This window comes from Meriones unguiculatus, chromosome 6, assembly GCF_030254825.1.
Source record: "Meriones unguiculatus strain TT.TT164.6M chromosome 6, Bangor_MerUng_6.1, whole genome shotgun sequence".
Lineage (NCBI taxonomy): Eukaryota > Metazoa > Chordata > Mammalia > Rodentia > Muridae > Meriones > Meriones unguiculatus.
The window spans coordinates 47,540,721-47,557,908 of NC_083354.1; the positions used below are offsets into that span (position 1 = coordinate 47,540,721).

General features: G+C 46.0%; 1 protein-coding gene and 1 long non-coding RNA gene across 3 annotated transcripts in view; one reads left to right on the forward strand and one right to left on the reverse strand.

Moving 5' to 3' along the window:
- Bfsp2 (beaded filament structural protein 2) overlaps window positions 1–17,188 on the forward strand; it is a 55,085-nt gene that overhangs the window by 22,648 nt on the left and 15,249 nt on the right. For both annotated transcript variants that reach the window (XM_021657390.2, XM_021657389.2), the window contains exons 2-4: window positions 2,326–2,408; window positions 4,190–4,346; window positions 5,328–5,489. In XM_021657390.2, the coding sequence (XP_021513065.1) occupies window positions 2,326–2,408; window positions 4,190–4,346; window positions 5,328–5,489 (402 nt within the window). The remainder of the gene's footprint in view (window positions 1–2,325; window positions 2,409–4,189; window positions 4,347–5,327; window positions 5,490–17,188) is intronic.
- LOC132654667 (uncharacterized) lies at window positions 4,341–13,223 on the reverse strand. Its single transcript, XR_009592335.1, has 3 exons — window positions 13,128–13,223; window positions 6,240–6,283; window positions 4,341–4,456 (listed from the first exon to the last, which is right to left on the reverse strand). It is a non-coding gene; the product is annotated as an uncharacterized LOC132654667 (long non-coding RNA).

Here is a 17,188-nt window from a genome sequence, read left to right on the forward strand (position 1 = left end):
GGAGCCTGTGAGACAGCTCAGGGCATAAAAACACTCGCCACCCAAGCCTGGCAATACAAACTTGAACTTGGAACCCACATGGAAAAAAAAAAAAAAAAAAAAAAGAACATTCCAGGAACACTTTAGAAACTCCTTTCTTAATGACTTCTTGGAAATAACCTCAAGAGCAGAGCCAGGGAGTGGCTGAGAACCGTCACCCGTGGTCACACCACTCATCTTATTCGTGTATTCCTTCACCGAGTGTTTAAGAATGCCAGCCTGCCGACGCATGGTGGCATCTGCCTCATGATCCCAGCGCTCAGCCAGAGGCAGGAGTATCGCAGAAAGTTCAGTGCCAGCCTGGGCTACAGAGTGAGTTCCAGGCCAGTCTGCACTGTACAGTGAGACCCTGTCTCACAAAAGTAAAAGAATGACAGCCTTGTGACACAGACCTGTAATCCTGGCTACTCGGGATGCTGAGGCAGGGGAATGCAATGTCAAGGTCTTCCCGGGCTACAGTCTGAATCAAGGACAGCCTGTACAACGTAGGGGATCCTGTCACAAAACAGAATGGGCAAGGAGAGCTGGGATAGATAATGGCAGCACACTTGCCTAGCATGCATAAGGCCCTGGATTAGATCTTCAGCTGGAAGAAAAAAAAAAGGTGTAGCCGTCCCAGCGTGGCCATGGAGACACAGCAACAAACAAGAAGCTGACACTTCAGTAAGGGGGTGGGGACATCTTAAAACAGTAGGAGAAAAGAGAGGTTGGCTAAGGAGAAAAAGTCTCCCTTTCTTTAAAGTTCATCTTGGCATGTGTGTGTGCACACACCACATGGGTGCCAAAGGAAGCCAGAAGAGGGCACCAGATACCCTGGAGCTGGAGTTACAGGCAGTCGTGAGACTGGATTTCTGGCAACAGAACTCAGGTCCTCTGGAAGAGCCACAGGCACTTTTAACTGCCAGATCAGCTCTCTGCTTCACAAAGCTCCATTTGTGGGAGACGCGATGGCTATGCTCCTTTGTCCCAATATGACCATCCAATTTAGTTTCATCTCATTGAATTTCCCACCGGCAAAGATCAGGTTTTCTCTTCTTGAACCTCGCCCTTGAGCACGCTGCAAACAGACAGAGGAAGTAGATCGGCTCCTTGCCCGTATATGTCTCACCTCCTAGCCTTCTTCCTGTCTTCCACCTCCTACCCAATAAAGAACTGTACGCGAGGGGACGTATAAATGAAACCTATCTGCCCAGGGGTGTATATTTAGCTAAATCATAGAGCGGTTTGTTCTATTTTTAGTTTTGTGAGGGTTTTTTGGTTTGTTGGTTCAGTTTGTTTGTTGAGGAACCTCCTTGTCAATTTCCACGGCGGCTGCATTAATTCCCCTCACTGCGACCACGTGCAGTCGCTCTCCATCATTGTCGGAGCTTGTTATCCTTCATCTCCTAGATAACATACACCTCTCTGGTAGGAGGTGATATCTTGCTGTGGTCCTGATTTGCATTCTCCTGATGATTAGGGACGCAGAGCATGCTAATTAGCCTGATATAATCATCCCACAACGTAAAGCATGTATTAAAACCTCGGATTGTACTCTATAAATAAATACGTAACTACTGCCAACTGAAAATGAAAATTCTTGGGTAGGCGTGGTGGAGCACGCCTGCACTCCCAGGACTTATGGGATGGAGATTGGGAGTTTGAGGCTAGCTGTGCTATACAACAAGATCCTGTCTCAAATAAATAAATAAATAAATAGCTGTCTTTTCATTTATTTTATTATTCTTATGTGTATAGGTGTTTTGTCTACATATATGTCTATGTAGCAGCATGCGTGTGTGATGCTCACAGAGGCCAGAAGATCTCAGATCTCCTGAGACGAGAGTCACAGACCATTGTCAGCCACCATGTGGGTGTTAGGAATCAGACCTCGGTCCTCTGGTGCTGTTAACTGCTGAGCCATCTCTCCCAGCCCCATTAACAACTATTCCTATAAATAACTTTGAACCCATATATATGCATGATATATGAATGAATACACACACACACACACACACACACACACACACGAGCTGTTGTATAAAGCCAGTGAGACTTCACTGAAGCAGCCAGAGCCCTTCCTTACCTGGATAAGTGGAGAGCTCAAAGCTGTGGCAGGGGCTGTGAACCAGTATGCCTTTGAATCACTATTTTATCCCCAAAATCTTACTCTAAGTCTCACTCTAACGTCTCAAAGATTTATGCTCTCTCACCTCCTCCTTGTCTTCAGAGAGGGAGACCCATTTTGAGAAGCTCCCTCACGGCCTCCAGAGCTCTGCGCTCAGTGCCTTCTTCTCTTTGCTCCAGGTGGGAGAGGCGGTCTTGGAAAACGCCCGGCTCATGCTGCAGATGGAGACAATCCAGGCAGGCGCGGATGACTTTAAAGAGAGGTAAGGCTCTGAAGGGGGGGGAGGGGAGATCTCCCTACCCACCCAGACTCCAGACTCCTGTGTAGGTAACGCTGCCCCAGAGCGCACACCAGTCCCTCCCGCCACCGTGGAAAGGTGGCCTGACACAACAGAAACTCTAAGAGAACCCAGAGCAGCAAAAACCAAGCCCTAGGGGCTCAGAGACAGTGCCCAATGTCACTTGCTTTAGAAAAGGTGTTTTATTTAGTGTGTGTACATGTGTGTGTTTATATTTGCCATGGCACACATGGGGAAGCCAGAACACAACAAGTAAGGGTTGGTTTTTTTCTTCTGCCATGTAGTTTCCAGGGATTGAACTCAGGTTGTCATACTTGGCAACAAGTGTCTTCACATTCTACGCCATCTTGCCAGCTTTGTTTTTCTGTTGTTGGTTTGGTTTGGTTCCTTCATTGTTTTGTTTTTGGAGATAAGGGTCTCACCATACAGCCAAAGATAACCCTGAACTACTTACGGATCCTTCTGCCTCCAACTTTCTTTTCTTTTTCTTTGGAGGGGAGGGGTAAGAGGGGTGGTTAGAACCAGAGTTTCTCTTTGTAGCCCTGGCTGTCCAGGACTCACTTTGTAGACCAGGATGGCCTTGAACTCACAGAGATCTGCCTGCCTCTGTTCCCTGAGTGCTGGGATCACTGGTGTGCGCCACCAAACCTGACTCTCTCCACCTTTCAATTGTCAAGACTATAGGCATGATGCACCACGCTTGGCTTATTTTGAGATGGGATTTCACTGTGCTAACCAGGACGACCCTGGATCCTTATTTTACATACTTTGTAGGATTACCAGAGGACTGACTTTGGGTATTCCCAGGGTCAAACTCACCTTTTTATAGGGCTAGAGTTAAACTTTCATACAAAGAAATGAGCAATGATTAGAGCTTTCCAAAAACGGACCATTGAGTGGCCTTGAGAAAGAACGAGTTCCCCAGCACCAGGAACATACAAGCAGAGGCTCCAACAAAATCATCTGTCACACAAGTCTTCACGGGACTGTCCCTGGGAGTTCTAAATGTTAAAGTCCACTACAGGGGTTGGGGACACAGCTGAGGAGACTGTGCTTGTTCAGTGGCTCAATTCCCAACCCTCCCCTCCCCCTATTCCACCCCTTCCCCACAGTGTTTAGAAAGAAGTTCTAGGGATTGAAACTCAGCCTGGATAGTTTTGATATAAGTGTGTCCAGTCACGTGCTCATTATTTTAAAAGCCGTTTGTTTTTGTTCTTTTGTTTGATTGGTTGGAGCTGGGCAGCAGCGCCCCCTGTAGGTTCAGTGAAGTATGTGCTCTCATAGCATTCATGGCCACCTCTTTCCGAGCCCACTCTTTGACCCGGTTCCTCCTTTACACTGCCCAATTGAGTTTGCAGCCACTGCCTGGAATTGCAGCACATTGGCCATTTCTGGATGCCCAGCTTGATACTTAGCAGGTCTTCAACGATAGTAGAAGATTCTTGAGTGAAGAGGATTACTCAGTACAGTGAAAAAGATTCATATTGCCTTCCTGTGTTTCGAACCCTGAAGCAGCCTTCCCTAGGCTCCAAAGGCCTCACAAAACTCCCATTAGCTGCCTGCTGATGTTTTCAGGATAACAATCCTTCAGCAAGAGCAGTAACAATGCCCCCAAAGCTACCAAAACACCGGCATTCAGCATTCACTGCCTATCACATGTGGGCCTTTGGGCTATATCTACAATCTGGTTTTTTTTGCCCCTCTGGGCGCTACCCAGATATGCTGATTAGGTCCCTCCATTGCAGATATGAAAATGAGCAGCCATTCAGGAAAGCAGCAGAAGAGGAAGTAAGCTCCCTCTACAAAGTCATAGACGAAGCTAATTTGACAAAGACGGATCTGGAGCATCAAATAGAAAGCCTGAAAGAAGAACTGGGCTTTCTGTCAAGGAGTTATGAAGAGGTAGGTGGGGCGCAGGGTGCTGGGCTGCCCCCTCAAAGGCAACTCACCTGTGGGGTTGTAACCTTCTAACATGGGGCTTAGGGACTCTTCTCTTTGTTGCTCACCCAGGCCTACAGGGAAAAGTAAAGGGCTTTAAAGTCTTTGTCATGTGCCAAATTATCCATCCATCAAACCCAAAGCCTCCAACCCAAATGTCTTCCAGGACCCAGAAGGTACATAAGTGGAAGGAGAGACTGTTAGAAGTACTTGGACCTGGAGGGAGCATCTCTCTAACATATTCTGTTTCAAATATTGTCTTTTCAACACTGCATGAACAGGACAAACCGAGTCATTCTAAAGACAGGCCCACATGTAGTTCCCACACACTCCTTTACAAAATAAGGTTATGTCTTTAAGTGACAGGCCCAGAGGGCACCTCAAGCAGGAAACACTGATGACAAGCCACTGCACACATCCCTCTCTGACTCATGGTGCAGTGTGCTCCAAGCTGGAAGTCACAGCTCACTGACCATGCTGGCATCAAGCTGACAGTGACTACAAGCCTGCTCCTTCCTGTTCCTGGTTCAGCTGCTGGGCACCACGCTCCAGCAGCAACCCCTTAGACTCCAGAATTACCTTTAATGAATCCCCTATAGTACATCCTAACTTGCATTTTCTGTAGTTACTATCTGTTACAATACTGTATACCTGCTTTTGATTATGTGTTTATTTTGTGTTTTGCTTTGGACATAGTTATGGGCTTGGGAAGCTCTAAGAAACATGTCCTTGGGGAAAGGAAAGGATACCTACACTGAGAAGATCTGGGACTTTCCCAGTATCTGTGATGCCTATGCATGGTGCAAGATAGACAGACAGACAGACAGACAGATAGACAGACAGATGCAAAGCAGTGCCCACAGAGCCGACCTGCTTCTGGCTAGAATCCTACATCTGCTCTTCCTTCCCCTGGGGCTGACCTAAGATGTCCACTGTTGCTTTCAGGATGTGAAGGTTCTGTACAAACAGCTGGCAGGGTCTGAGCTGGAGCAAACAGATGTTCCCATGGGCACTGGTCTGGATGATGTCCTTGAGACAATCCGAATTCAGTGGGAGAGAGATGTGGAAAAGAACCGAGCAGAAGCAGGAGCCATGCTCCAAGCTAAGGTAAGAGACAAGTCAGAATCTTCCCCTGGGCCCTGGGAAGGGGGAGTCCAAGCAAGATGGAGGCAGCCATAAGGTAGAAGAAATGCAGCCATTTAGCAACAAGCTCAGTCCCTGCCAAAGAAGAAGAAATGCAAATTAAGGTAATAATACTTGCTTGCCTCTCTAAAATAAGAAAATGTTAAAAATGACAATGTTCAATTCTGGCAAACACATGGAAAGGATTCTCTACCGTGTCATCAAAGAGTATAAGGTATAAGTTTCTGCCTAGCCTTTGTGTAGGGATTTTATCATCTGTATCAAGAATGTTTATATGCTCCTACCTGCTGCCTGCTCCTGCTCCTGCTACCTGCTAGCTAAACAATCTGGACAGCCATCTTAATGCATTAGGAAAACAAGGGTAAGGATGTAGCTCAATGACAGAGTGCGGAGAGAGAGGGGGCAGAGTAGGGGAGATGGAGAGAGAAAGAAAGAGAGAAATAGTTCATGCCTAAACGTACTCCCTGAATCATTTTAAGGGTTGCGTAAAAAGGTGGTAAAAATACATAAATGTCTTATCATAAGAGAAAAACTACACCACCACTTAACTATATTATGTGCAAGGAAACCTGTTATTAGAAATGATGCTTGGGAAGTAATTATAATAGCATGGGGGAAAGCTCGTGAAAGGCAAAATGGGAGAAAAGCAATTACGAATTGGTATATACCAGGGACTGACAAGGTTTTTGTTAATACCAAACACTTAAGACTCACCTAGGAAGCCAGGTGATTTCTGTTGCAAGCACTCAGCTTTGCCCCTGAAGTGTAAAAGCAGCCAGAGACAATAAATAGCAACAGGCATTCCTGTGTTTCAATAAAACTTTATTAGTAACAGGGTATGGGAACACATGCTTTTAATCCAAGCACTTGGGAGTCAGAGGCAAATGAGTAATTCTGAGTTCAAAGCCAGCGTCATCTATATAGCTAGTTCTTAAGACCCATCTCAAAAACGAACAAACAAACAAAAACAGAAACAGAAAGCAAACTAGACTTGGCCTTTTGGCTATTAAGTTGACAACTCCTATTGCACACAGTAAAGCACTGTTCTCAAGAGGAAACAAGACATCTATGAAAATTAGACTACCATGTCAGTAGTATCAGCAGTGGGTTGTCTTTGAATAGTTGGCTTACCCAACACTTTGAGATGGTTTTCTTTCTTTCTTTTGAGAATTTCTCATTCATTTCTTAAGTAGCCTAAATTTTTTATTACTGAGAAAAAGTCAACTTGTCTGAAACCTCACAAATAACAGAAGAATTAACCAGACAATAGACTGTAGAAGGTTTGTCCTTCTGCTCTGCCCCTGCAACTCACCTGGGGGCTTGAAAAAGAGGAGAGGAAGGACCATGTAAAGAAACTGGAAAGACAAGGTGAGCATGTTAGAAAAGGCAAGCCTGCTGCTACTGGTGCTCAGCTGATGACTTTCAACACTGACTGTCCAGCAGAATTGTCTCAGAAATTCTAGTGTCCAGGATCCTCTCCAGAACAATTACATCAGAAGAAGCAGAAAGACTTTGTGGGATTATTATTATTATTATTATTGTTATTATTATTAAAAGTTTGCAGGTGCTGAAGAAATAGACCAGTGGTTAAGACTACATACTGTTCTTCCTGAACACCTGAGTTTGGTTAACACTCATGTCAGACAGCTCCTGTTCTGGGGGATATAGCATCCTCTTCTGGCCTATGATGTACTTGTATACAGAGAGAGACAGACAGATAGAGATAGAAACAGAGAGATGGAGACAGAGAGACTAAAACACATCTCAAAATACATTTCAAAAGTTCTCTGGATAAGCCTGACCTTCCTTCAGCCTTGAGGACCATGACATTCCCAAGAGTTGCCAAAAAAACAAAGGAAAAAGGACCTTTCAGCCCTTGCCTCCCTGCCCTACCATCCCCTGAGCCTCCAAGGGCCATCCCTGCAGGATCTTTCCTAATTCTGTTTCCCTCAAATATTCACTCTTACTCCACCTCTATTTCTCCACTTCCTTTCCCCAACCTCACCCTATCTGTTGGCAGACATAACTATACAGGGCAAAGTGAAGTCAAACCACAGATCTGTGTTCGCCCTCTTTTAAAAGAGATTTGTAAATGTTTTATGACCCTGGGACCATCTAAAAACCTCAAGGACTGAGTGGTAGTGAAGAGATGAGGCTGCTGAGACCCAGAGAGCACAAGTGACTCCCCACAGTCACTCTGGCTGATCAGTAGCACCAGGATGAACTCTCCTGGCAACCAGTCCAAATAGCTTCCTTCCACAGACAGCATCAACATCTTTCTCCTCCTGCTGCTTATCCTCCTTTTCTTTCCTTAAGTTTCTGAAGCAGGGTCTCATGTAGCCCAAACTGACCTCAGTCTCCATATGTGGTCAGTGATGACCCTGAACTCTTTCATATTGTATTTTTTTAATTTATGTATATGTGTGTGTGTGCCTGAGTATATATATATATATGAAGTGCCAAGGGATATCAAAAGAGGGTATCAGATCCTCTGAAACTGGAATTAAAGGCAGTTGTGAGCCACCACGTGGGTGCTAGGAACCAGACCCAGATCTTTAACAAGAGCGGTGAGTACTCTTAGCCCCTGAGCCATCTCTCCAGGCCCAACCTTGAACTCTTTGATACCCCCGCTTCCACCTGCTGAGTGCTAGGGTTAGATGCATGCACCACCACACCCACCTTGTTCGTTTGCTTGTTTGAGATAGGGTCTCTCTGTGTAGCCCAGACTACACCTGACCTTCCCATTCTCCTGCTTCAGCTTCCCATGTGCTGAGATCACAAGCAAGCCATGAGAACATGGCCCACAGAATCAACCAAGCAGGGCTCATAAGGGTTCACAGAGGATGAAGCGACAGTTATGGAGACTGTGTGGGTCTGAGCTAGGTCCTCTGTATATATGTTATGGTTATGTAGCTGGGTGTTCCTGTGGGACGCCTAACAGTGGGAGTGGGGGTGTCTCTGACTCTTTTGCCTGCTCTTGGGGCCCTTTTCCTCCTGCTGGGTTGCCTCGTCCATCCTTGATAGGAGGGTTTATGCCTAGTCTTATTGCAACTTTACTATACTGTGTTCAGTCCACATCCCTGGGAAAACTGCTTTGAAGAATAAGGGAAGGAGAAACTGTGGTTAGGATGTAATGTGTGGGAAAGGAAAAGAGAGAGAGAGAGAGAGAGAGAGAGAGAGAGAGAGAGAGAGAGAGAAAGAAAGAAAGAAAGAAAGAAAGAAAGAAAGAACATTAGTTACCATTGGGAAGCAAGATCATGGGAAATTTTAAAAAAACAAAAATAAAAATACAGGTGTGCACCACCATGCCTGGCTGGCTGTGTCTTTCCCGGCTTGGTTTCAAAGCTAAACCTCAATTTGCAGCCTGACTCCCCTTGAGGCACCGCTGGAGTGCACATCGCACTGAGTGATTGTCTCTTTAAAAATGGACTGGGTCATTATCGTTATCAGAAACAAATCCTGCCTAGTGTGAAAATTAAAAAACCCACAAAACTGGTAATTATCATTCAGCCCTCATCTGAGAATGACTGTCAGCTCAACAGTAACTCAAACATTAATTCTGAACAGATTCATTAGTGTTTTTAACAGAGCAATCTGAAGGCCACATCTCATGAAAGACAGACAGGATTTGTTTTCATTTGGCTAGTGCTGCCTGGGCCTCTTGCAGAGAAGCAGAACTCAGAAAATATTTGCAGAACGAGTGAATTCCTCTGATTGTCAACAGAGATCAGAACTGACAGCCAGGATCCCTGCAATAAATAGCTTTGTCGGCTGTGGCTGTGCCCTCAGGGGCTGACATTTGCCTGCCCTGAGCTTCTCATGTCTGCTACTTGGCAGCAAAGCCAAATTCGAACGGCTTAGCTCTGCTTCCAAAGGCCTTCAGAAAGGGAAGAAAAACAAGCATTTAATTACCTTTAGGCCCAAGGAGGCTGAAAATTAATTAACGTGATTAATTTATGTCTTAGTTTATGCTCCCCAGAAGCAGATCTTGAGATAAATATTGGAGTGGTGGTGATTTATTTGGAATTAGTGGGTGAGTCAGGGGTGGGAGAACCAATAAGGCAAAGCAGAGAAGGCAAAGCTGCTCTTATGAGAGCAGCTGAGATTGGAGCAGAAGCTTAGAGGGATGCTGAGAAATGTGCAGAATATGGAAGGAAGACAGCAAGAGGGCAGGGACATTAATATTTCAGCTGCTGCATGGCCAAGTGACCGTTCCAAGGCTTCAGGGAAAGCTCGAGCATAGATACAGAGCCGGGCAGTGGGGGTGCTAAACATTGAAAGCTCAGGGGATGAAGACTGGAGGATGAGCATCTGTGGCAACTACTGCCAGCTCGTTCTTGTATGTGTTTGTTGGTGTGTGTGTGTGTGTGTGTGTGTGTGTGTGTGTATACACAAGAGGACATGCTCAACTATCTGACGAATGCTTGGAAGGCACCCAGTAGTCCAGCAAGCCCCAGGAATCCCCCTGCCTCTGCCTCAATAGCACTAGGATTATAAGTACACCTGGCTTTGTTTATTTCTAACATGGGTTGTGGGGATCAAAGACTTCACAATTTCAATGCAAACACTTTACTATGGACTGAGCTATCACCACAGCCTTCTTTGTTTACAGTGGGGACAGGCCTTCTGAGCCAGATCAGCCTTTCCGCCTGTAAGTGGTTCACACCGGGCATCTCCTTGCAGCCAAGCAGGCATCCCTAGTATATCTGCCTTTGTTTTCAGTTCTAGCATAGTACGGAGGAGCAATGAGCAGAGGAAGCTGGTTTTACAAAACAGGGTGAAGACAGCTGAAACAAAAGACAAAATAGATCAGTCGCTTCAAGGCCGCCTGACTTGCACACTGAGGACAGAGAAGCAGAACAAGAGAAAAACAACTGATTGGATAGGTCAAGGTTACCTTCTGGTGTATTTCTAGGTTAGTTCTGACATCATATCATCATCATCATCATCATCCAGTTGACATTAGACCATTTGGAGATTTGGCAGTGATATGGCTAACTTTGCTTTCTCAAAGTCAGACAAGCAGATGAATTACAGTTCCGTGGGCGGGGTTTTTAGTATAAATGACTCCACTTTTATTTCCCCCCCCCCCCCGGTATGCTGAGGTTTTTCCAAAGAACTTGTTAGAAAACAATGGCCTGCAATATTCTTATCTTTTTAAATTTCATTGTTATTTGTTTACTTCTTATTCATTGAGTCAGGTTCTTGGTTCTTGCTTTGTAGCTCAGGCTGGCCTCCAACTCACAAGCCCCCTGCCTTTGACTCTTAAGTGCCTGGATTATAGGTTTATGTCACCACACCAACATATACACATCAAATGTCTTCATCTCTTTCACACAAGAAATTCTTCAAATACCAACCATGGTGTCCCACGATTCAATCTGATTCTGTGTGGTCTTGCGTACCTGAGATTTTTGCTAGATCCTACAGGTTAAGAACTCAGTCCCACAAAACTGCCCTTGACTTCAGATGATAATCAAGACTGATCCTCCCACTTCTTATCGACCATTAGTACTTGGTGGTTTTCATTTTCCGCTCCTCAGAGTATGTTAACCACTAAGGTAGTTCATAGAACCCAAGGAAAATATTCCCTTATATTTCTTTGATTCTCTATAATGGACACAACTCAGAACAGACAAGTGGGAAAGATACGTGAAGTCGGATGTGTGATGAAGCAGAACCGTGTCCTCTCCAGGAGCACCACCCACTCCACACCCCCACTGCCTACCAGCCTGGAAGCTCTCCAGATGTGGCTTGGCCTTCTGGGGTTCGTGCTGCCTTCATTCTAGTAGCAACTGATTAAACCACCATTAGCTCTCATGGATTCGGTCCCTCTCCCCTCCCTGAGTCAGGAATGAGGCAGAAAGCTCTAGCTTCTAGTCACTGGGAGGGTGGGGGAGCCACCATCCCCCATACTCCCTGGGGTCTTGCCAAAGACATCTCTTTAACATAAACTTGGGTGTTATTGAGAGAGATTTATTACCAATGATAGAAAAACACATTTTTTTTTTCAACTGTGGAGCTATTTCAGGATCTAGAAATAAAACCTAATCATAGCTGAGAACACTACTTCGGCTCTCATCATCAAGGAAGTTGCCAGGGTTTTAAGAGCGCTGGCTGAGAGCCAGAGACAAAGACCAGAAATATAAAATAAGTTTCATTATGTCACAATATCACATAATGGAGTACATTCTCCAACGTGTGGCCAATTGGCCTTCCAAAGACCACCTTGGTAAATCACTGACGGGCCTGTTGTTCACCTAGTTCCTGAACAGATCCAGAAGCAGAGAGCCCACCCAGGAGCAGGGTTGGTCCATGAGCCACAAGACACTCACTGTAGCGAGGCCCCTCCCCAGCCTCCCAAAGGCTCCGTAACTGGGGCGCAAGTGTTCAGACACATGCATTCACACAGGGTTTTTTCACATTCAGACCACAACAGTGTCCGTTTTACCGACGTGTTTAATGGAAAGACTGGGAGAGGAGGTAGGAGGCACCACAGGGAGGAAGGAGGGAGGGAAAGTCCTCAGGTCTCCCTAAGTTCATGTAAGCTTATGTGCTAGAATGTGACAGGATGTGAGCGTCTCCATGGTAGCCTTTTGACCAACAGGAAAATGATGTTCTGGGCAGCCCAAGAGACACTTCCAAAGGTGCCGTGTTCTTTGGGGCTGGAGAGATTGCTCAGCCCTGGAAAGCACTGGCTGTTTTGTAGATGGTTCAGTTCCCAGCAACTAGGGTGGCAGCTCACAACTGTCTGTAACTCCAGTGTCAAGAGACGAGATACCGTCTTCTGGCCTTTAAGGGCTCCAGGCATGCACATGGTACACACACAAACAGGAAAAACACACATACCTAAAATAAAATTAATCAGTTAAAAAAAAAAAAAAGAAAAGAAAAGAAGCACACAGCGCTCTTTCAAGAGGACAGAAAAACAGCATTTGTGTCAGGCCTTTGGTCTGACTGACTCAGTCTTTTCCGGATGTTCTTACTCTTGATGAACTTTAGGTTAACCAACTTAGAGGCCTAGGGACACCTTCAAGAACTGTTCACTGCTGATGTACAACACAGCCTGGTCATGAGCTGATCTCAGAGGGCAGAGGCTGTGGAGGCTGAGAAACCCGTCCTCCCCACCACTACCGGTAAAGCAGAGGTGAAACTGTCCATCAGCTGTCTCCTCCTCCCTGGCCTTCAGCCACTTCCCACTGGGGGCGAGAGGTCCTGTCTTCTGTGCCCACGGTCCCAGCCTGGTCTGGTCGTGGGTGGGCCTTTGCTCCTTTCCCCTAGGCTGGCTGTGCAGTGATTGCCTGGAGAGTACTGTTCTACCTCGCTCCCCTCTTCCCTATGGTGGTCCCTCTGCCCAAAGCCCTCTGCCCATCCCACTTCCTGAAGCCTCAGTCCTTCCACTTGCTGTCCACCTCTGACCAGGCTTAGTCAGTTCCCATCACTCTAAGCTAGAAGCCACAAGGTTGTGTGTGTGTGTGTGAGAGAGAGAGAGAGAGAGAGAGAGAGAGAGAGAAAGAGAGAGAGAGAGAACTCGGTCCCTGGAGCTTCAGCCCCTTAACAAACACAGCCCTCCTCTGCTGTGCTGGGACCGGAGATTCTTACCTGACTCAGGGCAGCTTGAGGCATCTGTGGTCAAGAACTTTCTCTAAGCTGCAGCCATCAGGCCCCTGACAGTCAGGATGATGAACTGGACACACTATTAAGCATGAAGAGAGGTGGGTAGGACTGAAACAAATTGTGAGGTTTCCGGTCGGGGTCAGTCTCTCAAAGCTGTGAAGCTGGAAAGTGGAACAAGAATTTACATTCCTGTCAAAAAAGAAATCCTCACTGACGCTGTGTGCTCAGTATTTTAAGGTAAGAAAAGATCTCTTCAGTGTGGTTCTAATTTGCATTTCTCATATTTTAAGGAGGCAGACATTCTTTTGATATGCTGGATTTCATACAAATTTGCTGTTTTTTCAGGTAGTGCCAGATCATGCCTTTTGCCATCTTTAACTTACGTTTTGGGCGTTTTTCTTAGTTTTGCGGTAGCTCTTTTTATATCACAGAAGTTAGTTCTGTTAACCAGGTGCCGTGGTCCAAACCTGTAATCACTTCACTCAGGAAAATGGGTTTAAAAAAATAAGAATAAAGAAAATAGAGATAGATCAGTTCTGTTTCTGGGATGTAAGGGGTGTGTAGGTGGGGGGGGGTGTCTGTGTGTGTGTGTGTGTGTGTGTGTGTGTGTGTCCATGAAGTAAGAGGTATGTACAATGTGTGTATGTTTATCTATGTGTGTGGTGTGTCTGTGTCTGTCTGTATATGTGTCTGTGATGTTAGGTATGTATGTCTATCTGTTTGTGTGTCTGTGTATGTGTGTATCTGTGATGTAAGATGTGTGTGTGTATGAATGTGTATATAGCTCTGTGATATAAGAAGTATGTGTGATGTAAAGAGTGTGAGTATGTGATGTAAGGTATGTGTGTGTCTATGATGTAAGGAGTATATGTGTATCTGTAATATAAAGGTGTGTATATTTGTTAGTGTGTATGATGTAAGGTGTGTGTGTGTGTGTGTGTGTGTGTGTGTGTGTGTGTGTGGTGTAAGGTGTGTGTGCTTGTTGCCATGACACGCTATATCTGTGGTGCGGCTGGATTGGGAAAGATAATCAGAGCAGCTTTTGAAAGAGAGACTTCCTGTTGAAGTCCTCTTGCCCTTTCGTTCTTCCCTGAAGAAAATACAGATTTTGCAAAGGCCACACTCAGGTTCATCTCTGCATGTTTTCAAGCCTTCAAGTGGTCAATCACCAGTAGTTGAATGGCTGACTGCCTTCTCACTATCCATTCAAGCATGCCCACCCACTCATGAACTCAGAACCCACAGGTAGAGCTCAAGCCAGCCGTGTGAAGCTTTGGTTGGTGCTGTGAACACAGAGCCCCCACCTCAGAAGGATGCTTTTCCCTGGCTTCCTAATTTCCCTTACCTCACAGCATCTCATAGATGCTTTTTCATTGTCTGTTCCCAGAAAATGTATAAAGATCCTACTTCTAAAATAGGAGATTTTCAAAGATGAAACAACCCAAATTATCCCCGGGGGATTAAGGTACTGTCATTCATATTCCACACATAGCCATCTCCTAGGAGACAAGTAAACAGGTCCCTTCTTAGAATGATTGTAATAAGCAAAGACAGAAATACTATAATTTAGACTTCTCCAATAATTAAGAAAAATCTATTTTTCTCCCTAGGCCCGTGGGTGATCTTCTTCTACTGCTTGTAGCAATTCAGTTATGCTTAATTACCTCCAAATAAGTCCATGAGGCCATTAGCTCAGTGGTTCCTTTTGGCAGTTTCCACATGGCCTGAGACTTGGCTTTCTACCCCAGGGAAATTGCTTCAGAAGCCAGGAGGCTCTTGTGTCCACTCAAGGAGCAATGTGACCCTACCTAACCAGGCCGGCATTCTGCTCATGGTGAAGTTTGAGAGTCACATTATTTTTTTAATACACCCCTGAGGAAGCCCTGTGTCACTGAGACCGGCTGAGTGGCATCCAGACTTCCCCCAAAAAAATCCCACATCGGGCGGAAGAGAGGGGTTCAAGTCAGGGACACATGGCCTGCCTGTCAAAAGCTTTCCACAGCTATGATTTTCTTGAAAACGTTTTCTGGACCTTGGAGCCTGGAATCTTCTTTTTTATTGATTCCTATTATTCTTAGATTTCGTCTTTTCATGGCATCCTTGATTTCTTAGCTGTTTTGTGTTTAGAACTTTTCCAATTTTACTTTTTCTTTGAGAGGTATATCAATTTCTGCAACTGTATCTTCAGCACCTGAGATTCTCTCTTCCATCTCCCATATTCTGTTGGTGATGCTTATCTTGTGGTTCCTAAACTTTTCTCTAAGTTCTCCAGCTCCAGGGTTTTCTCTGTTTGTGTGTGTGTGTGTGTGTGTGTGTGTGTGTGTGTGTTTCTTTATTGATTCTAATTCTGTTTTCATGTCTTGCACCTTTTCCTTCAAATATGGATTCCTGTCTTTCCATGATGGCCTCTATTTTGTTGTTGTTGTTGTTGTTCGTTTCCTCTCTATATGCTACTAAGTGTGCCTCTACTTGTGCCTCTATTTGTTTGGCTGGTTTTGCCTATATTTCTTTGAGAGCTTTGTTCCTTTTCTCTTTATGTGCCCCTAATAACTGGATAAGCATAGTGTGGAGATCATTTTCCTGTGTTTCCAATGAATTAAGATATCCATTGATTTGGGGGGTTGTTGGTGAAGCCATGATGCCCTGATTTTTGTTGAATGTGTTCTTATGCTGACCTCCTGCCATCTGCTTATCTGTAACATTTGCTGTTTGTTCCTGGAGTCTGTACTTCAGACTGGGTCCTTCTGTCTCTGGAGTCTGGAGTATTCTTTAGGAAGATGAGAGAAGTCCACCATTTTGAGGGTGGGTGTTGGTGTTTCGGCTGTAGCTAAGGGAAGAAGGTCACAGGTGCAATGCGCATGCGCAGGTCCACTGAATGCCTCAGTGGCTCACAGGCCTGTCCTACTGTCCTCCAGGTTTTCAGATCTGTCTGGGTTGCACCACCTTGGCTCCAGGAATTGTTTGCCTGGACTCCACTGGAAGACCCACAGAACAGGGGCTTCAGTGTTGAGAACGCTGTCCCAAGGATCCCTGTGTTACCCACAGTGGAGGTCTGGGTGGGAGGGATCTGATGTCTGGCTGCTAGCATAGAGGGACCCTGGATCTGGGGCTCTGCACTCACTCACTTGAAGGCGCACTCACTCGCTCGCAGGCCTATGAGGAACGCACAAGGGTTCCCTTGGTTCTCTACTCTCAAATTTGTGTCTGCAGGGGCAAATGAAAGTGTAGGAGATCTGTGAGCTCAGTGGTGTCCACTGTTTGGGAAGGGAGACCTGTACTTGGGGTAGCTGCCTCTGCTGTCTCTCAGGCACCTAGCACGGAGGTTCCTGCTTGGGGCAGCAGCTGCTGCCTTAGCCGAGCAGGGAGGCCTGGGCTTGGGGCAAGGAGATGAATATTGGGGCAGCGGGGTCAAATATTTACCACTCTCAGACCCTGGAGATGTCCACGGGTAACCTGGCTCTAAACTGTCTCAGCTCACAGGTTGTCCCCTCTCACCCAGGAAGCCTCAATGTTGATGTTCTGGCTTCAGCCGCCCCCTCCACTCACCAATTTTGGATTTTCAGACCCTGTGCCCCTCAGATACGGTGCTCACTGGTCGCTGACATCTTGGATCCCCCTGAGCTCTCCACAGCTAAATAAAACATGTCACCACATGGCACTAAAGTGGTTTGTAAGGCTTATAATCATGGGAGCTGGTCTTCTTATTGGAGACAAGATCTGGTCTAGTCCCATTCACAGGAGGTCCTGTTCTTCAAGTCCCCAGCATGTGCTGGGCTCATGCTGTTGACCTTTCGTGAAGGTGGTTGAGTATGCCCTAGGTGTAAAGAGCCATCAAGCTACCCAGAAGGGATGCTGACTAATAGGTTGTCATTGCACTCCCAGTTCCTATTACCTAGTGAGGAGGCTGGCTGGGTGGGAAGCAGGGGCAGACAGAAGGGCCACCATTCCACATGGCGGCATGAGGCTTGCCAAGAACACCCCAGAACAGAGCATCGCCTGAGGGTGACCATGTGACAGAGACCGCCAAGCATGTGGCGGACACGCTC